The 21,570-nt window shown below is 39.8% G+C and overlaps 3 protein-coding genes across 7 annotated transcripts; 1 reads left to right on the top strand and 2 right to left on the bottom strand.

Moving 5' to 3' along the window:
* Window positions 1-672: 672 nt before the first annotated feature.
* On the top strand, window positions 673-2,572 carry LOC115755976 (loganic acid O-methyltransferase-like). Its single transcript, XM_030695628.2, has 3 exons — window positions 673-964; window positions 1,157-1,819; window positions 2,048-2,572. The coding sequence occupies exons 1-3, from the start codon at window positions 875-877 to the stop codon at window positions 2,384-2,386; spliced, it is 1,092 nt and encodes a 363-aa protein (XP_030551488.1). The 5' UTR covers window positions 673-874; the 3' UTR covers window positions 2,387-2,572.
* A 195-nt stretch (window positions 2,573-2,767) lies between these two features.
* LOC115755957 (probable RNA-dependent RNA polymerase 1) lies at window positions 2,768-10,599 on the bottom strand. 4 transcript variants are annotated; one of them, XM_030695613.2, is made up of 5 exons: window positions 10,487-10,599; window positions 8,026-8,563; window positions 5,815-7,691; window positions 4,732-4,882; window positions 2,768-3,766 (listed from the first exon to the last, which is right to left on the bottom strand). In XM_030695613.2, exons 2-5 carry the CDS (start codon window positions 8,542-8,544, stop codon window positions 2,966-2,968), a joined length of 3,348 nt encoding a protein of 1,115 aa, XP_030551473.1. In that variant the 5' UTR covers window positions 8,545-8,563; window positions 10,487-10,599; the 3' UTR covers window positions 2,768-2,965. The 4 variants fall into 4 exon arrangements, with proteins under 4 accessions (XP_030551473.1, XP_030551455.1, XP_030551463.1 ...); XM_030695595.2 differs by lacking the exon at window positions 10,487-10,599 and adding an exon at window positions 9,266-9,589; XM_030695603.2 differs by lacking the exon at window positions 10,487-10,599 and adding an exon at window positions 9,304-9,589.
* Window positions 10,600-13,595: 2,996 nt separating this feature from the next.
* Window positions 13,596-18,183, bottom strand: LOC115755994 (sec14 cytosolic factor). 2 transcript variants are annotated; one of them, XM_048281391.1, is made up of 7 exons: window positions 18,007-18,183; window positions 17,818-17,933; window positions 17,461-17,716; window positions 16,030-16,066; window positions 15,066-15,183; window positions 14,299-14,409; window positions 13,596-13,798 (listed from the first exon to the last, which is right to left on the bottom strand). In XM_048281391.1, the coding sequence occupies exons 1-7, from the start codon at window positions 18,038-18,040 to the stop codon at window positions 13,661-13,663; spliced, it is 810 nt and encodes a 269-aa protein (XP_048137348.1). In that variant the 5' UTR covers window positions 18,041-18,183; the 3' UTR covers window positions 13,596-13,660. The 2 variants fall into 2 exon arrangements, with proteins under 2 accessions (XP_048137348.1, XP_030551513.1); XM_030695653.2 differs by having other exon boundaries at window positions 17,818-18,183.
* Between the last annotated feature and the right edge of the window lie 3,387 nt (window positions 18,184-21,570).

Below are 21,570 nucleotides of genomic sequence, written 5' to 3'. Positions count from 1 at the left end.
ATGCGTGATTTATTATTTAAATATTGTAAAATTCTTGCCTATTTTGATAATTAAATTATTAGAGTACCAAAACGTCTCGTGGGCCGATGCACCGATAAGTTGTTTGGGCCTTTCACCTAAAGAAACTAAAGCCACCAATTATGATATCTTGTGTCGCTCCTAGGGTTCTCATCCTCAAGCGCCATAGACTTGCATGACTCTATAGATATGAACTCTTGGGTTGGAATGCGAAGACGGCCACAACCGATGAAAGGGTAGTTGGTGAACAATTAACACTGAATACACGAATGGCTTTAAAAAAAAAAAAAAGAGTTAGACACTCGAATTTTACACACAACCTAAGTTAGAGGAGCATATATAAACATTACCCTCCAAAGATAGCTAGTCGAAGATGAAGACAAGTCTTTAGAGGAAAATTTTGGGTTTGGCAGCTAAATAACTGCTTAAGGCCCTAAATATTTCGACTTTTTGGAATTGATTTTTGACTCGGGATGGAAATCCTGCCTCATGCTAAGCTGAGGACACGTGCTTTGCCCAGAAAGTTAAGATAGTCGCACGTTGGAAAGTCCAAGATACACGCTTGGAGTCGAGGTTGAATGCTGCGTTGTCGCATGTGCAAAAAGTCTACTCTGGCTGCTTTAATTAAACCATTGGGGTTTTGAACTAAAGTGGAGGATCAAGACCGACGTTAGTTGCGCATTTGAATGTTCGCTGTTGCTGATGATCGCGCTCCGACAAGTCACTTGAAAATTCAGACCACCACTAAGGTTCGCTTGGTATAAAGAGGTACCGAACCACTGAGCAAAAATAACAGCTGAGTTCAAATTGTCCCGCATCTGAGAGGCACATAGAGAGAGAGAGAGAAGAGAGAGAGATGAGCAACGTCGAAACCAAAATGCCGCCGACATACCCGATGAACGGCGGGGAGGGACCTTACAGCTACAGCAAGAACTCTTACTTCCAGGTTTTGATTTTCATGCACTGCAATGGTGTTTTCGCTAAGCAAATGTGCAAGTAAATAACAGATGCAGATACCATAAACCCGTGATTTTTATGCATTTTTTCCCGAGAGAAATGGCTGATTCTACGAGTCTCTCTCGACCTTTCAACTAGGGAATGGATTGTCGTCCTCACGAATTTGAATACCATTTTACAGAGAGCGACCACAAATGTTCTGAAGGCCTTGATCGACGAGGCAATCATTGAGAAGCTCAACGTAGAAGCTCTTGTCTCCTCCCGTCCTGCCACGATCCGTCTTGCCGACCTCGGCTGCTCGGTCGGACCAAACACCTTCATTGCCATGCAAAACGCCATAGACGCCATCCAAATGAATCTCACATCCAGAGGCCACATTACCGAGATGCCCGAATTCCAGGTTTTCTTCAACGACCACGCCGCCAATGACTTCAACACCCTCTTCAAGTCCGTCCCTCCAGAAAGACCCTACTACGCTGCAGGGGTTCCGGGGTCATTTCACGGGCGGCTTTTCCCTGAGTCTTCCCTCCACTTCGTGCACTCGCAGTACGCGCTCCAGTGGCTTTCGAGAATTCCGGACGAGATGTCGAATAGAAATTCTCCGGCATGGAATAAGGGGAAAATTCACTGCACAAACGCTTCTGAGGCGGTGTGCAATGCATACGCAGGTCAGTTCAACAAGGACATGGAAGCGTTTCTGAAATCTAGAGCAGAAGAGGTCGCCGCGGGAGGGATAGTCGTACTTACCATGCCTGGAAAACCAGATGATGTTCCATATTCGAAGATACCCGTGTGTTTAATGTATGATTTTATAGGACTGAGTCTCATGGACATGGCCAAAGAGGTATGGTATCACAATATCTCCTACTCTTGTTCGACCGTCTTCTTAAATCTTTTATCAGACTGAAGAAGAAAACAATAATTTTCTATAGACAATAATGTTTTCGCAATTCTTCTGAATCCAGAAATTTCACAACCTTTCCTACTATCATGGGAGATCAACATGAGAGCATAAAATTTTAGCTTCGTTCAACTGACGGAAAGCCACAAATTGGCGAGCTTTTCGCTGCAGGGAACAATAAGTGAAGAGCAAGTGGATTGCTTCAACTTGCCGCTGTATGCCGCGTCTCCAGCGGAGATTGCACGGCTAGTCAAAATGGACAGTAGTTTTCACATAGAGACGATGGAGTTGCTCAACACCCAATCGAGGTATGAAGGTGGAGTCAATGCACAGGAGATTGTGATACACCTGAGAGCAGGCTTGGAGGGGATTATCAGCAAGCACTTCGGAAGTGAAATTGTCGATGAACTCTTTCGATGTCTCGTGGAAAAGACTCGGGAGTTCAGCTACCTACTGGACTCGAGCTACAAGGAAGGGACTCTAATGTTCCTTGTTCTCAAACGCCATTGATGCATCTTTGGAAGATGACACTAGTGCCCTATAATTGGATGAACTAAAATAAAGTGGCTAGTACATAAATTTACTCAGTTTTATCTAGATTAAGTGACCTTTCATGGTGATTTCAGTGTCAGCATTTCCATTTCAATATCAATCGCTCATTGGAGTCGATGAGGGCCTTATCAAATGCTTCACAACTGATTCAAACCTATCCAGCAGACCTTGAGAGAAGCTAAAGAAAAGAACAATAACTATCTCAAGAATTTCGGTAGAGATATCCAAAAAGAGGATAAAGAACTTTCATTTGAAAGAATATGGCTACGTGCATGCTGTTTCATTGAATCGGCTAGCACCAACATTGGATCATTTGCCTGCATAACTATGACACTAAGATAAAAAGGAGTTCCTTATATATTCACACATAAAAAGCAAAATACAACAGTACCAAAGATAGTTAGAGATTGACATATGCTATAAGAGCATGTCCGTGGAACTTACATGACAACTAATGCAAATCATTTGTTTTCACAAAGAAGACATACATCTTAGATGTATTTGAACAATTCGGAGAATTTAACTCAGAATCTGCAGTCAAATGTTGATTTCTGCTAACCTCTCTATAGAAGCTCTCTCTGATTTAATGTGAAGGAGCTTGTCATAAACACACCAAGGAAAACTTAAGAAATGATCTTCTTGATCCTCCTCCTTGTAGCGGCCCCAGAACTCCGGGTGGTAGGTGACATGATACCAAGCTGATGCCTTCGCATATGTATTAACACCTCCAGAAGCTGATCCTGACTTCGTTTCATTGAACCATGACCTGGCTTCCTTTCTCAAGGACCTCGCAGCGGAATTTATACCTTCCAGGTCTCTTCTTTTATCAAAATATTTTGACTTCGTCAGGATATTCCCACTCAGCATTTCAGCCTCGGTTTTGATGCCATAATAATGCATCAAGCTCCTCAATTTGCAGTCATACTCGAGTTTGTACTGAAAGGCTTCCATGACATAGTCCTCAAAGCCTTCTATTTCCATTTGACAATCGTAGGAGCTCAGAGCAACTTCCCTCGTGAAGGAATTTATAGAATTGGTATATGGTGCAACCTCCTTGACCTCTCTGTAAAGCTTCCCAATCACGTGTTGAGACTCATAGGTGCACTTATCAGACTTTTCCATGAAGTCTGGGTATTCTCTAACTCGCAGATGACCAGGAATTTTAGCAGGAACACCAGTTTTTGGGAAGTCAACTGCTATGGAAAATAACTCTGCAAGCTCAGCACATGATTCGCTGCACGCCTTCATTGGCTCCTTATCAGCGAACACTGTGTGAGTGTTTGCAATAATCCCTAAACTATCATTGACCATGTAATCTGCGAAGTACTCCACGACCTCCTGTATGTTAAAACATTAAATTGGGACAGCATGAGTTTATTAGTTATCCACTGAGAAGGTATCTATCATCAGAAGACTAATAAATGAATTTCCTCATGAAACTAATATAGAGATGTCGAATGAGAAAGACTTTGCAAGTTTGAAGAGGCATGCTAAGGAACGGAAGGACACTATCTTTAACAAGTTAAACAACTATAAGGTTCATGTGCTGAGCAACAAGAATTACACTATGCTAATAAAACAGAGTAGATGCTCAAAAAACTGCTCTGTAACGGACATTGCCAAATGAGTTGTGCCATAATTTGAATTAAACAGTGCCATCCATATGATCTAACTTTCAAGTATCTCATTGCTTCATAAACTATGAGGGGATCTAGTGATGTCTGATACTTGTGCATCTACTGGTTTCCCTGATAGATGACTTACGTGGTTGCACATAGAACTCTCCATTCAGAAGTACCAGAACATAGCCTATTCCGTTCCACATATGGATATACTTGAAGAACCAAAAGATGGAGAACCGAAAGGGAAGAAATAATGTCAATGCCAAAGATGACAACTATCTGTACAAATTTGAAAAGTTCAATTTGCTAAGCCATGACAAGGTATTCCTTTTCAATTCAGTTCCGCGTAAATTGAAGATGTTTTCGGTCCACATAAATTATGGGCCAGTTCTAGCAATAATGGCGTATCTATTTGATAACTAATAAGAACATTCAACTCAGGTTTTTTTATCAAAATCTCTGTTCATATTGCTTGTCAAAAGGATACGATATCTGGGTAAAACAAAACCGCACTAAATTACCATTGCAACCGTTCTTTAGAAGTCATTGATCTCATCCAACTGTCTCAACTAAGATTTATTGCATATAAGCATATCACTCGAACAATATGAATGCAAACTACCATCATCATGGTCCTCTCAAAGATAATGTTTAACGGGCAAGCATGTGGCCAATGAGTACCTCAATGGTGACATCATGATCAAGAGTTACAGTAGGAGCTGGGGTATAATCCATGGGATGACACAAACAAAGAGGAACCAGATCAGGATCCCAACAAACAAAGTAGATATCTCCATCCAGATCACTTCCCGAACATTCATCTGGATGTGGCCTGGAGGTTAGTAGCGAAATATCAGAAAAACATGTAGATTATGCGTAAATGCTATCTGGTACTGGGCGGGAACTTGCATGAACAAACAGGGAAATTAAATCTAGGTCTGCTCCATGATTGCTTGTAATTATGAAGTCTAGCGAGTAACGGATAAATAAATCTTTTTGGCATCTATTATGTAAATAACATGAGAGCTACAATCTTTACCATAAAAAATAAAAAATAACATGAGAGCTACAATGATTACCAGTTTATCACGATTGAAGAAATATGTCAAGTTCTACTTATAGCCAGAGATGCCGGTGGACCAACTAGATGAAAAAATGGAGTTGAGAGGTAATGTGATCAATGATTTTATCTGCTTACATATGGTTGTCTAAGATGGACGATATGGGTTTGTTAGGACAATATCTTTTGTGCAGAAGCCCACATACTGTTTGTACAAGTGCCCAGTTACATGAATGTTGCCATCTATAAAAATAACTAAATACATGACCAAACAAAGAAAATGCTGATATGCCTTTCAGTTCATTCACATGCTGAATACTCTGCCCTTGATAGCTTTGACAAAATCTTTCTCATAAAAGTTTCTGTACATTGTCAATGGCATCTTGGTATCTTAATAAACTAGTGCACTCTCCATGTTTTTACAAAATAGTCACAATTGCCAAGTAAACCCACTATGGTAACATTGGCTAAGGTTTTCTATTCTTGTTCTTTATTTATTTATTTATTTTATTTTATTTTTGTGGGGGGAGGGGTTGTTGGGAAAAGGGTTGGCTGAGACCGGAGGTTTGAGACAATAAAGTGGAAAAAAAAAAAAACAGAGAGAAATGATTCCAGACTTAACTGCCTAGAATGCTACTCGGTGGGAATGAGAAGAACTGACATGGAAGAAAATGAGTACCAGCAGTAAAAGGAAAAAAACTTACCTCTTTCCTTTCTGAGGAAAAACAATGCAATCAACCATATGGTGCAGAGAGGGAACATCAACAGCCTCTAAGACACGGACATCTCCAGGATGCAGGCAAGGGTTTTTTGCAACCACCAAATCTCCCTGAAAGACAAATGTGTCGAGGGGTGACTCACTTCTGCTCGGCTTTAGCATGGTTTTGCTTCCAATCTGCAAATTTCCAACACTAGACAGTTGTACAAACACCTGACCATATTTCAAAGTCCTTGTTTCATCCAAACATCCCATCATCGATCTTCCATTTTGCACAAATATCCTTGCTTTGGTACGCAAGTCAAGCAACTTCGATGCACAGAATGTTCGAAGCATCATCGATAGAAAGGGTTCCACATCTGGCCTATAACCACAGATAAGCATTTCTAGAAGAACCTTAGTACTCTCTCCTGGAGACATAAGCACCAGTGCACGCTGTGCCGCCAGAGGATCCGTCAAGATAGCATCCAGTTGACTTAGCGCCTCTCTTTGCTTCCTTTCAAAAATATGATCCTCGACTCCAAGAGTAGACAACAGAGTAATAATCTGGCGATTAAGAAAGCAAGGCTGGTACCTGCTCCATGCCAAAACATCAAGTTTCGTATTATCTGATTCGTATTTGAGCATGCTGTTTCTTAATGATAATTTTTTTGAAGAAGTCGGATCCACTGCCACAACACCTTTGAACCCACCATACCGAATCTGAAATGCAGATGGGGTCGAGCTCATAAGACCACATTTTCTAGCCACTTCCACAGCAAATTGGTGAGATATTTTCCCAATACCATCAGAGAAAACATAGTCAACTCCACGCCTTTTGGTTTTCACATCTGGTATCCTTTCAACTTCATCTTTCCTGACGTTGAGAGTTTCTGTTGATGAACCAAAGGATTGACCTAGTCTGGCAGCATATTTTGCCACATTTCGTATCTTACGAAAATCCCCCATCCACCCCCTTATATCTGCTGCAGTAAGCCCTTCCCTGGAAGCAAACATCCAAACAGAACTATCCCGTAATTGACTTGATGAAAAGGCAAGAAACTCAAACTTCTTATCACCAATGACAATTCCATCTCTCAATGTTGAGACTATCCTCTTATAAATTCCGCTTCGCCTTTCATCATTTGCAGAGTTGCGTGGAGACAAATTTGTTGAATAAATTTTGTCAAGTTCCTCATCAACAAAAGAAACGCGGAGAAAATTATCAATATCTCCAAGATAGTTACGCAGCACCCGATTGGAAACATTCACTTCTGGACCACAGAAATACATCTTAGAAGGAGTTACTTGAACCCTACGTACATACACCAACCCATCATCTAAAGAAAGAGTGCCAGCTGTAGGTTTATGGTCAGTACTCAGATACCTCCGATACTGCTCCTCAAGCCAAGTTACAGGATGGTAACAGCACTGTTTTAGACGACCCAGTTTTTCCAAAGCATGTTCTATGCAAGCAACATTCATGTCCATTCTTCTCGGATCAATCAGCCGGAAAAATTTTGAATCCAGAACCGGCCACGGCAGATACCCATGCTGAACCAAGGAACAGACCTTGAACAAGATTCCATATGGCAAGGCAACTCCGGCAGGTGGAAGCACAACAGGTACAAGATCTGAATGATAAGTACAAGGAGGGGTACATTTCAGGGTGAACTGCCCACTCTGTTCTTTGCAGCAAACAAGATACTTATCAAAATCAGGAAGCTGATGATGACCCTGAAGTTTCAAACACAAAGAGGAAGCTTGGCCAATACAGAAAGATGGGGTAAAATCAACTTCCCTGACCCATTGGTCATCAGGGGCTGCCATAAAATATTTGAGAGTGCAGGAATCTTTTTCATAGATCCGAGGGGCACCTAGTAACTGGTAAAATAAGGCCACAGAGAGATCAAAAGGAAAAAAAATTAGTAGTGTCCAGCTTGACAGGCATATAAAACCGTTGTGCTATTAAAGGGGAAAATTGCTGCTTGACCTATAATATGGGGATTGGGGAAGTTCATATATCAAACATCGTAGAAAGAGTATCATCCTCAATAGAAGTAAAACAGCAGGTCTTTTGCATATCGTGATTCACTACAACCTGCCCTATCTAGGCCCTCCCACCACATATGATTCGTCAACATATCCACTTCCAACAAGAACAAAGCAATTCGATGTTTTGGCTTAAACCATCAAGCATTAAGTTGAAGCATCAAACCTGAATGACTAGATACTTCAGAGTTTGACCACGTGGTTGGTGCGGCTGAATCTGCCAAATATTCTCATAGGAGAGCTCAAGCTTGTAGTCCACAGAACCATAGGTTAAGAGGAAAAACAATTTTCTCATGCCAAATCCAAATTTTACAGAGGCATTTGGGCTCTCCCACAAGGCAGTGAACGTATTCTCAGAAGTCTGACATCCAAAATACAAAGTTACATCATCCAGGCAGTGCTCAAAGACCTTGGGATTTGGAACAATATCAGAACCCCATTCCGAAGCCTTTAAATATGAATTGCCATACCAGAGATTTTTGCAATTAGCGAGAAAAATAATATCTTCACCGTCACATTTAGCAGTAAATTGAACATGTGCACGTGTTCTTTGCTCTCCAGATCTTGGTTTCAGAATTTCCACTGCATAAACAGTCATTTTGCCAAGATATTGCTCCAGAAAATCCTTGACTGCTTCTGCACTGATGGGCCAGTAGAACCCGTACAACTGAATGGTCCTACCCATGCTATCTCAAAGATTCTAACTGCATTTGAAAAGAAGAAGAAGAATGAAGTTAACTTGAACACATAATATGGATATTGCCTCCACGCAATACTCATAATGATGACAGATTGAGTTCCACATAACCAAAACTAAAGAGTCAAACTACGCAATCTCAAGTCTTACCTCTTTAACTATTTACAGGTTCATCTAGACACATTTTCAAGAACAAAAGCTAGACGTGGTCAAAAGTGCCTATTCACAACTTATCAACTAGTAACCACCTCATAACTATGCCGGAACTCAACCGCATTCCGAGTCCTATATATGAATGCATGACCAAATTAAGCGCTCGGCAGGATAAGAACTTCATATCCTCGAGACGGCCGAGCCAAGTACAACACCACAAGCATGTTGGTCCGCTTCCTCCTAACGAGTCCATCGACCCATGTCCGAAAAAAGTGCTAAATGGATTCTTGATCCAACACCGTCTATTTCAAATGAAGTGCACAGTCAAAGCATGTAGCTCCATCTCTCCCTCCCCGGAACGACTCCATTACGCCCACGGCGGCCACGCATCTTCGACCGAATTACGAAACGTAAGAGCATCTTAGCAAGAAGGATAGCCGGAAGAGGCTTTTAAAACATCTACGACCGATCGTAGGAGTAAGAAAACTTCGCTCGAAAAGGCGAGAAATGATGATTACAGAGATGAACAATCTTGAGAGCTCATAATATAAGTTACCAGAGCGAGCGTCGCGATCATAGAGGTCGTGTTCTTACGTGGAATCGGCATTGGCAGCCGATGGCCCGGGAACGGCCGGCGTGGCCTGAAGCGCTCCATCACCGGAGGCTCCGTCGTGGCTTTTGCCACGACAGAAGGAGGAGAGAGAGAGAGAGAGAGAGAGAGATGTCAGACTTCTTCAGTGCCGTAATGTGAGTTTGACCACCGTCAACGCCGGAGTTGGCATATAAAAGGAGAACGTTGAGCAGCGCCACCGGTGGTCGCTCAGATCTGTCACAGCCGCGTCATCTCAAGCGCCTCCGTCTATATTAACTTTTTTTTTTTTGTTATATTAACTTTACTATGCTAATGTTGACGTGGCCATGACATGTCCTCCGGTGGACGTTGAGTCAGCAAAGGGCAAAAAATGAGAGAGGCGAAGATCGGGGGGAGGAAAAAACTGCCAGGTAAAAATGGAAGAGATAAAAAAAATGTTTTTCTTTTTCTTTTTTCGCCTTTTAGTTCCCGTTGATTGTCGAATTTCAACATAAGTTGGACTTTTGGAGAATTCTCTTTGGGAAAATGCAAAAAATTTAATTTAAAAGAGTCTTTCCAAATACAAATTGTGTTCGTTAAATTATGATCTATTACAAACCCTTTACGACTTGCATGGCAAGAAAGCTAAAAGCCCAAGGCATCTCAAGTCCGGCCTTGGCAAAACCAACTTTCCCTCGCAGTAGATCGTGAAAAATTTACCCTCAGTACAATGCCACCTAATATGTACGACCGCAAAGAAAGTAAGGCTGAGCCATTCACAGAGAGGAAGGACTCGACTTGTGAATTCCAAAGTTTCATTTTTTTTTTTTTTTTGCCCCCCCATTTACATGGAAAAATTGACAAGCAAGGAAAACCCAGAAAGGAACAAAACTAAGCGATTTGTCCATCACGGATCATAAGGACATCCTCAGCAAGCAACATATATACCCCTGTGACAGAACTTCGGACCATAAAAAGAACACAGAAACAAGAGCATACAAGAGAAGAGACTCGACGGTGATGGCAATGGCGATGGCGATGACGGATTGAGCATAACAAGAAGATGCATCTCCCAAACATCGGATCGCTAACCATTACAGAACTCGTGCATTTTTTGAGAAAGTATGTGACCCAAATGAGGAGAGAGAGAGAGAGAGAGAGAGATGATCCAAAGATGCGGGAGGAAGGAGAGATTGGGGGACTCACCAGGTCGGAGAATTTGACAGAGATGCGCCAAAAATGCTGAAATGCTGTAGATAGGGGGAGCGGTGCATCAAACTGAGAGAAGCGCGAGACCTATTTATAGCTTGGAAAAAAGAGCAGTGAAAGCAGAAGAGAGGCTGGTACAGTCAACTCAAGTCAACCATCCCACCTTCAGAAGTTTCTCTCTTTCTCCCCTGATAAAAATCCCACCTTCAGAAGTTTCTGCCCTCTTTCTTCCTGTTAAGATCCCACCTTCAGAAGTCTCTCCCTCTCTCTTCCCATTGGGCTGTGATTCAGCCCGTCGCAGGAGTTTCCGGCCCTCCTGTGTCCACTTCTGTGCACCTGTAGCATGCGCCAAGGAAAAACATTTTCTGTTGACATCTTTGACATCTCAAGATTACTTACAATAGATGTCAATGTTTTTTTTCTTTTTGATGACCCAGGGAACCCCCGCACGGCCGGCAACTGGGGGGTAAACCCCGGGGGCAATACGTGCTACCCACCACACACGTGTCACCGAGTAAGTCATCCTGCGACGCCCCTGGGATTCGAACACTCGACCTTTTGCGAGAGAAAGAATGCGCGAACCAAAGGTGCCACCCAGGTGAGTGGTTACAATAGATCTCAATGTTTATTTGGCTATTAGTGAAGGAAGACAGTGTGAATCGAAGGGGCCCTCAGTATGTCCTTAAAACTATTCGTCCGAACTCTGGGACGTTAAAATATGTGAATATTTTCAATTAATAAAAAAGAAAAATATTTGTTCGTTAATATGAGTCGAAGGCTTATCAAATCACTCTTTTATTTTTCATTTAAAGACAAAGTTCTGCCCTTATCAAAGTCCAATCCAGCCCATCCGAGGATTGCCATTGGCGGGGCTCTCCTCATCTGGTCAAAATCTCTAAAAGATGGAGCATTCTCATAGGTGCGTGTGATCAGAGCAATGGGGAAAAATAAATAAATAAATAAATTGGCTGGAAACGCAAGCCCTTTACCTTCTTCCTGGTGGGGAAGCTAAATAAAAAAAAAAAGGAAGAGGGGAATGATTAGGGTGGGACCCACATAATTTGGACAGACTCTTTTATCTTTTTTTGACCCAAAAAAAAAAAAATTGGGTACGCTTTGATTTTTATTCTCTCGTGGGAGAAATCAAACGACCACCTAGCCGGTCGAGGAAGGACTTGATATGGGGTCCACAACGCACCATGGCAACGAGGATTAACCGAACAAGGCAGCTACCTTCCTCCAGTGAAAAAGAAAGCGGATGTCCTTTCCCTTAGCATTCTTCCCCCTTGGTATAATAATAATTAACGTCGAAAATTAAGGTAACGTACCGGGAGGAAGATACGTAATACGGTTTGTTTGTAGATAGAAAAATAATCACACTAAGGAAGCGATAACAACTTTATCAAGCCAATGAGCAAAGTGGATACTGTTACGAATCAAAATTTGCAATTCGCACAATTGCCGTAAAAATTGTGATAAAATTACATAGGAGGTGAGATGCGGTTGATCGAATCTTCTCAAGGCGGTTGGTTCCTTCGATGGTTCTGAGTAGTTTCGCGAATTATAACTCTCAAGATACAACACCTCGAACCCCGTCTATACAAATAGGAATATGTCAAACACTTATTAAAACCGGCAAACTTGGTAGGAAAAAAAAAATCGAAATGAAAAGATGAGAGATGTATTTCTTCTTCGAATCTTGTTCAAACCTCTTTTTTGAAAGGAGAATAGTTCAAATTAATGTATTGAATTTGAAAGTTCACGTACTCAAGAGATACATGAATTAAACATATTCATGTACATAAACGAATATATATATATATATATATATATATATAAAAGTTCGTTTCACTCACTTCGTTTTAACTGTACTTTTGCTTCTTTTCGTAATAACTTCGAGAAATAACACCAGTCCATAATAGAGGGGATCTACATAACTTATCCGCCACCCCTCCAATCCAATACAAGATGTAGGAATTTTCATCAGTTGACAAGGATCGAAATGATCAACCGAGGGCCTAGTGTCTTAACACAACAGAGTTGAGCTCAACAATTAACCACCCATTTACGCCTTGCGAACAAGATGTACCTAATGGAATCGAACCAGGAAGCGGCATTCTCGCACGCCAAATCATCGGTTAGAAGAAAAAAGACCGTATCCGAACCGGAAAAATTATCAAAAAAGTGATAAATTTATTGTAACTGTGTCAATTCAATTTTAAATCTTTTTTTTTTATCAATCGAATCCTAAACCTTTTTTTTCGATCAAAAAAATCATAAGCCTTTTGTATTTATGTTAATTCAATTTAGCCGGCCAACTTTGGCGGGTCGGTACCGATGTGGCAATTTTTAATAATATTATTTATTTATTTTTCTTTTCTTTTCATTCTCAAGAAGAAGAAAATGAAAAAAATTCGAAATAATATTTATTGCCCCACATCAAGACAGACCGGTCAAAATTGGCCTGATAGGCTGAATGGACACAATGGCAAATATTTATGACTCAATTGATAGACAAAAAGGTTTAGGACTGATGGCACAATTGCAATACGGTTAGAGCTTTTTTGGTAATTTTTCCGGTCCAAGCCAAACTCAGTCATGCAAATGGATAGGGTGTAAAGAGATAGTCTCTAAAGGTTAAAGTATAGAAGAGGCAGATTCGGGTCCCTCGGATTATCCATGCCCATCCCCAATTTGACAAAATAAATTACAACGTGGAGGATAGTGAGATTTACACCATGAACCATTCCTTGTTGAACAAGACAAATGATTCGTTTGTTTGTTTGGTTTTTTTTTTTTTTGTGACATGATCCGAACGGGACCCAACCCAGCAACTCCCCTTCTCGACAAGGTGCTTGACGAAGATGGCATTGGTTCCGAAATGCACCCTTTTACTCCTCCGCACCTCCTTTTTCACTTGACCTCTTCTTCCATCCTAACTTTCTTCATTGCTAAAATTGCTGATCCTTGAAACATACGCATATAAAGTTGCCCGGCAAGTTAATACATGAGTCGTTACGTACATAACAGTTTGTCGAAGAAGATATACATACATTGAAAAGTACATACGAGGAAGCTGACGCCGAGATCGCAGCTGCTCTTTTCGTTTTGTTTTTCTTTTCCTCCCCTTTTTTAACCAAAAAATGAAGCTGTTTTGTCCAGTCACTGAAATCAATTATCCAAAGGGGGCAAAACAACATCCTGGATGGGCACAAGCTTTGCTTTCCCACCGTGCTCTTCGGGCAAGACTTCGCAGCCGATTTCCTTGACGAGGTCTTCTCGTTCATCTTCGTTGCTCACAATCACGATCTGCAGTGTTTATTTCAGGATGAAGGGTCAAGATTAGGAGAAAGAATGCTTGACAAGCAAGAGTCATGAAGTGGTTATTGTTTACAACCTGTTATCATCAGGTGCATCTCAAACTCATATTCCTTCTTTTGTTTTTGGAAGATATGGAGAGATCAAGACAAGAGATCCTATGAAGGAGAGGCATCCTCAGTTTTTGTCATTATTTAAGGATCAGTTTTTGAAGTCCTACATTTTCGCATAATGGAAAATTACTCGTTGATGCAAATTCTTTGATTGACATTGTAGATGTTTCATCTTGTGATTGAGCTCTTTTTTCATTGCTTAAGCTCTTTTTGTACATGTGCTTGCACTTCCTTGGTGCCCTATAGCGATACTACCTTCCTATCAAGAAAACAAGGTGTTGAATATCATATTAGGCCAAAATATGAATACTATGCAAAACGAGAGAAATTGTGCATTAAATGTTCTGAATAATTATGTGCAGAGCAAAATAAGTGCACCTTTTCCAGTGTTGCCTTCTCAAGGAAGCGAGAAATCATTCTCCAAACACTGACAAAGAACCGTGGCATATTCAGAATGAAGAGCTTGGCAAGGCGCTCAGGATAGTAATCCTGCATGATAAGAAGCTTGTGATTTAGAGGAATGACATAGATAATTTTCATTGCCAGTGAAGTTGTATTGGCCGACGTCAATCATGTCACCCATAACTAGCTTACGAATTCATTTCGAGGATTGTACTTCGGGTGCAAGAAACGGTCATTTTTCTTCTCATGTAACTGTAAAAGCTTCAACATACCCAAGTAAACAGCTCAAGAAAAGCTGCTAGTGGAAAATCAGTGTCTGGGAAATGAGGGGGTAAAAGGTGTTCTTCCTGACAATTGGTCTCAGTCTCAGGACATTTTTCAACAATTGTAAATGCAAATCTAAGGGAACCTTTCGCACAATGTACCATTAAGTAATCCTAAAAGTTTTCAAAGGTATCACCGAAAGAGAATTATTAAACAGAGTTTGTTTTCCCTTTGTTTCAGTTGCTCTTTTCTTCTTTTATTTATTTTGCTCTTAGTTTGTAGATTGCTACAACTGAAGCGGAGATCAGATATTTGCACAATATAATTCATTTGGATCCTTTCTCCAACTAAATCATCTTATAAGAACACAAAAATATTCTGTCCGTATTCTCATCTATGAGCAGACAGTTCTAGTCTGAAGGACTAGCAGACAGATACATGAGATAAATAAGAAACAGAACTCTTAATGAGATAAGTACCTGTAAACACTGAAATCCAGTGATGAAGCCACGTACATCGACATTCTTATAACTTAAGTTTTGCAGATCAAGAATGACAATCACCTTTTCATTCCCTATTTCCCGCCCTTTGAAAGAACTGAAAATGGAATGCATACACTTTAATGGAGTTGATTAACTCACAAAACAGGACCTCAATAATCACGTGTACTTGTCAAAAGACATGATTTGCAAATTCAGCATAGATGAAAGCATAACTCTCTTTGTAAGCGGAGATTAACATCAGCTTTAGGTAGATTCCTAGTTTTAGTGGGGGAACAGGGTTGCCGATGTCCAGAAATTCTCCAATTTGGACAAGGAACATTTAAGAGAGTCGAGAAATGAAGGACAGAAACATAAAGCATCAAATATAGAGATATCTACTGGCAAAAAATAAGCAAGGATCTACAATCAGAAATTTTATCTATTTGCTGATTTAAGTTATTAAAAGGTGATCCACAAAATTTTAGCAACCTTTAATGGACATGGGAAAGATACTATGGTGAAAAAATCCTTTTAATTGTCCAATGCTAAAAGAGAGATGGAAAAGTTAAGAAGGTGAAAACCAGTTTCAGGTGTTCAGGTGTAATATTCAGTTCTTTCGTGACTATTTTCTGTGTGTGTCACCTACGAATGTCTGCCGAGCACGAGGCCATATGTACTTGTCTAATGACACCCACATATCTCATTTTGGCTGCTACTCAACCCATGATCACTTTTCCTTTTTCTCAAATAGAATAAAACCATCCTGAATATCTATCCCGAGCATCCCTATCCCTCCCTCTCTCTCAAATTGCAAATTCATTGACAAACGACTTTTGTGGTCAAGACTAACAATCACAATTTAGCTACCAATGAATGAAGCCCCGCAATACCAAAATTCAAAAACAAACACAGACTAGTCAAACATGCATGTCTTATAGAGCGCAATGAGTATGGTACGCACCTTGCAATGGATTTGTCAAGTAGATAAATTACAAATTCTGCATCAATAGGGAAGCAGAGTTAATCAATTCTTCGGTCCAACCATTGTCATGAAACAAAAGGGAAAACGAAAAACCAGTTTGTTCTGACTTTCTAATTTGATTCCTGCGCTGATGATAACAGAACTCAGATATATAGGAACAATCTACTTATAAATGCAACTAACAAGTGTTAAAGATGTGATGTGAGGTATGCAATATACTCCATGTTATGATGAAAACCATTCTTGGCCCGGTTAAGTTTATTACCATCGCCCTGTTGGCTATCTATAAGTGGAATAAGCAAACAAGATAAGAATTAAGACACAAGATTCGACAGATAACAAACTGAATCAAGCAACACGGAGTTTATATTTTGAATCTCTACATTCACCACATGACAGAGGAAGCTAAGAAATACTGATGGTACCAAATTTGCAAAAGCTAAGACATTGAGCACTGCCAAAGGCAAAGGTGGCATTAATAAAGAATACGTACACACATGGATGAGGACGCTCGGTCACAAGAAACTGATCACATATGGTGAACTTTTTCTATTGGCCATCAATCACGTGTAGATCTTACAAACATCCATGCAATTAATAATTCTCCATTTATGGAAGATGCTGAAACCCATAACCAAATTTAGGCATCTGGACCTCCAATATCACTCCATGGTTATGTTTATACTTAGGAGTTTACCAAAGGAGACAGCAAGTTAAGTTAATTAAGCTTTCCCTAATCTATGTAGCAAATTTAATATCTTTAACTCAAGCAAAAAATTGAAGAGAAAGCATCTGATTATAAACCACATCGCACGTTCGGTCTAAGCCAAAGGGCCTAGAAAGGTATGACCATACACCAAATTGCAAAACATTGATCCTAGGGATGCGTCCGCGGCCCAAGAGGGAGATCACTTCATTCGTTATGATCAGGTAACTAATTAATACAGAATACGAGTAATTAATACCAGACTCCAGAGCTTCAGAATCGACAATCACCATTTTTGAGAAAGCAATAGTTTGGAGGATGATTGATAAAATGAAGTCAATTATTTCCTTTTGGCAGTATATTCAAAGGGACAGGATAAAAAGCGAGAAGACATGGAACCACCTCCGGCTATTGTCAAAAGCCAACAAACAAATAAAGCTGGGACCCAAAACATAAAGGCCAAGTCATTCTGACTCAAGTTGCGCTATGTGCTTGAAAACCTTTATCTCATGCGAGTGGGACAATCTACAAATTGACAATGCATGCAACGATTCAGCAGCAGTATCATCGACATATCACCCCATGAAGAACGCCTAGTATTTGCATTTCGTCACACGCATATCTTCATCAATGGTCTGCACAATTATATGAATGGGAAAGTCAAAAGAAAGATGGAATTTGAACAGGTGAAAAGAGCTTATTACTCTTAAATTGGAGCTGATCTTTCGAAGGGAAATGCTTGCTGGCCATGGCGACCATCAGTGGTTGACCACTTCTCGACAAGCCCTGCAAAAAAATCTTCCTAGCTGCCAATTCCTCGCCTATTTCCGACTCTGGAACGAACCCATTCGGGACCCATGTCGCCCTCCACTCCTGCCATTTCACAAACATCTTCGCTGCCTTATCGGCGTCCATCGATCTAGCTATCAAGAACCGCATGAGCGTTGGTTCGCCAATTTTCTGCATGGCCAACGGTAAACAAATGAAAAAGCTCGAAAACCAATCAAACAAGAACCATTATGAAAATCCATTGCTTACGAAGAAAGCAAACGTTTCATTACCTCCGTCGAAGAACCCAGCTTCTGAACTGATTTCCTCATCTGGGTCAGCGCAAGTTCTTGGCTTTTCTCCATTACGGTGCTTTCCGCAATCAGAAGAATGGTCCAAGCTTCGGATTCTTGTTTTTAGGCTCGAAAAGAAGAGGCTTCGACTGCGGAGCAAGAGGAGGTGGAGTGTGGCTAGAGTCTCGCTTGCGTTGACGAAATGGAGCACGACAATGAACATGGCGGGTGATTCATCGCAAGACAGAAGGACCTGAAAAGTGGGAGTGACGCGGAAGATGCTGTTCAACGGGCTTGCGCTTAATTTTTTAAGATTTTCAAACGGCTTGGGTAGCGTATCTCGATAAAAAATGAGGGGTGAAGGTGCCTTTGATTGGCATGGCCAACAAACGGATGAGAAAAAAGCTTTCTTTTGACTCACCATTTGTGATTTCTCTATCAGAAATCCCATCAACGATTGCCAATTGTTCAATCAGGTCTTTCGTTCTCTTCTTTTTGACAATGAGTGAGTCCTTCAACCATTTTCTTTTTCAAATTGTTCTTCCCGTTAAGAATATGATTGGGGGGTATCACAACCTCGTGGGGAATACTATGCAACGACTATACTATCGAAAATATTTTTTTCGATAGTATGAAAATATGAAAAGAAGAAAGATAATCATGACAAAAGGGAGGGAAAGGAAGAGGAGACGCCCCCTCACAAGCACGTGACATGCAACCTTAGGGCTACACAATCCTTGACAAAGCGCCGTCACCAAACGACTCGCCGGAATCTCGCATACGTCCAACTATCGGACCAAATTTCGAAGGCATGACTCTTGCAAGCACCCAAAGTTATTGTACGAATGTCAATTCACTCATAAATTGTTTGATTTTATCAAGTTAGTTCCAAATCTTTTCTCGAATTTCAATATAATACTTCTAGTCAATTTTCGTCGAAAATTGCTAATGTAGCAGTTTATCAACTATTACCGTCCGTCCTACATGACACGAAAATTGCTAACGTGACGGTTTATTAGTCATTGCCGTCCGTCCTACATGACACGTGATTATATTGACAATTCGCACGAAAATTCTCAATTGGCAATATTACATGCGTACAATGGGTTTAGAACTGGTTGAACAAATTGTCTCTATCTTTAGTAACTACGTATATTGATGAAAAAGACCGCATGATAAGTAATGCTCTCTCAAAATCTCACCACCATGAGTACTTATTTTCATTCCACAAGCTGCGTTTGAAGCTCGCAGCTCAGTGAAATAAAACAGAAAAACCTCTATGTGATCGACTTTCAGATCCTTTTGACTACCTAACATGTTTTCCCCTCATTTTCTCGTAATTTCATATGTTCTTAAATAGCGTAATCCCACTGAAACGCTGATCGAATTTAAATCCATTTTATGGAATTTTAATTTTATATGTCAAAAATATTTTTTTTTTGGTCGGAATGTCAAAAAGATTAAACAGTAGAGATTTTGTATATATCCTTAACATTAAGGACGTTGAAAGGAAAGTTTTTTCAAAGAACGAATCTCGGCCCTTGATCAAAACCCACCGTATGGATCCTCCAATCAAATCCATCGAACCACCCTCTTTTCACCGTACGACGCAGGAGCCAAACCTCAAATAATTCACTCCAGGCGTGGAACTTTACTATACGACCCTACCGACTGTGGCCATTCAAAAATGATATAGAGTATATATTCATTATTATTATATCTCTAAGTCGAGAAAAAAATATTTTTCTTCTCCTCAATTTAAAGAATATTCTCGAATTTTAGGTCGCGGAATTCATACGGAACAATTTAATAAATTTACTCGGATCCGACCTCCCTCTCTCCATCTGCGAAAAACGAGAGTTTCCCACATGAGCCGACTCCACTAGCGTGCTGTACTGTGCAGTCGTACAATGCATGCCTTTCTCTATCCTCCCGTGATAGGCCCATGCTTCCCTCTCTTTGGCCTGTCACGCCGTCACCCAACGCTCTAGCAAAATCCCCTCTCCATTTGTTTTTTTTTTTTTTTTTGGGTCGAAAGAGCAGCGACTAAATAAGATCACAATATTCGACCCACAAAAAAAAAATTTAAGATAACAATAGGAAATATTCCAAATAAAAACATGAAATCGAGCCATTTTCTCAAAAAAATGATCAATAATAAACTTCATTTGAAATAAGTGCCTAAAGTCGCATGTCCTTCTCGCATGTCACTTTTCAAGATGTGATTGTTGGCATTTTCATCTGGGCGCATTTTTATTTCTCGTTTCTTTTTTTTTTTCCCTTCTCTTTTCATCTTCTTCTTGGTTGTTATGAAGCTACGAACAAAAATCCAGCTTGTGAGCCGAGAACAAAATGACTCGAAGCAACAAAGAAAGAGAGAGAGAGATAAGATAGGGGCCTCAACGGCTCAACCTCACGAGATGTTAGTCTTGGAATCTAAATACAAAGTCCAAAACCTTATGACCAAATCTAGCAAATTTCCTATTAGTCTCCCTTGAAAATAAAAGGATAACTCCTCACGAAAGCGTGATCGAAGTCCTAAAACTTTCAAAAAGTACAATCAAGTCATAAAATTCGTCATTAAAGTGCAATCCAGGTTCGAAAACTTTAAAAAAGTGCAATCACATTATAAGACTTGTAGCTAAAGTGCAATCTAGTCCAAAAATATTCAAAAAATGTAATAGATTGAAGAACTTTATTGGATCAATTTAATAAGTTTTAGGATCTTATTGTATTTTTAAAAAAATTTAAGGTTTGATTGTACTTTCGTAATAAGTTTTAGGATTCAATTATATTTCATGAAAATTTTACTACTAAATTGTACTTTCATAATAAATTTTAAAACTTTCGACGCCCTTGCTCTAATATCTTAAACGATATATACCCCCAACAATTCAACGCCCGTAAGACACACCAAACATAAGTCATGGCACTATATTAAACAAATGGGGAAAATCTGTTTTGTTTTCGCTTTTGGGGGTTCCCCCAGATTCACCCATGTGCCTGTGGGCCCCGCCATCACACCTATTCCTAATGCCTGATCATTATCTGCGCTCTTTCTGTCTCCGCATCTTCTTCCTCGAGGAAGAAGGTGATCTCGAGAAGAAGAAGATAAAAATAAAACAAAATAATAATAATAAATATTATGAAAATTTTTAATTATTACATATATGATAAATTTACTTTAAATTAATTTTTTAATAACAAAACATCTCAAATTATTTTAATTGTAATAAATTTATTTCAAATTAATTTTTTACCAATCACGAAAAAATCTCAAACGAATACACCCGTAACAATTTTATCATCTGTTAATTTTCGTTAAATTACTGAGTTGAATGACACGTTGACAGGTTAATCCACTTTAACAGACATTAATGGAGAGTAAATTTGTCACAGCGGAACTAATTTTTGATTTTTGGTGATAAAAAATTAGCAAGAGCATACCGATTTCAAAATTTTCGGGATAAAAAAATTAGTTTGTATAAATTTATTACAAGTATACCGGTTTAAAGTTTATTGTGACCAAAATATTAATCTAGGATAAATTTGTCACAAGCGTAACAGTCTAAGGTTTTTCATGATAAAAAATTAGTTTATGATAAATTTGTTATGGATGTACCGGTTTAGCAATTTTTCGTAATATTAACAAAAAAAAAAAAATTCTCTTGAACAAGAATGTCCCCAATCATGGCTTGAAAAAAGTGACATGTGAGAGGCACATGTGACCTCAGGTCCTTAGTTAAGATCAAG

The sequence above is a fragment of the Rhodamnia argentea genome, chromosome 6, assembly GCF_020921035.1.
Source record: "Rhodamnia argentea isolate NSW1041297 chromosome 6, ASM2092103v1, whole genome shotgun sequence".
Taxonomy (NCBI): Eukaryota; Viridiplantae; Streptophyta; class Magnoliopsida; order Myrtales; family Myrtaceae; genus Rhodamnia; species Rhodamnia argentea.
The sequence above is the reverse complement of the archived record's forward strand: the minus strand, read 5'-3'. Positions and strand labels throughout refer to the sequence as shown.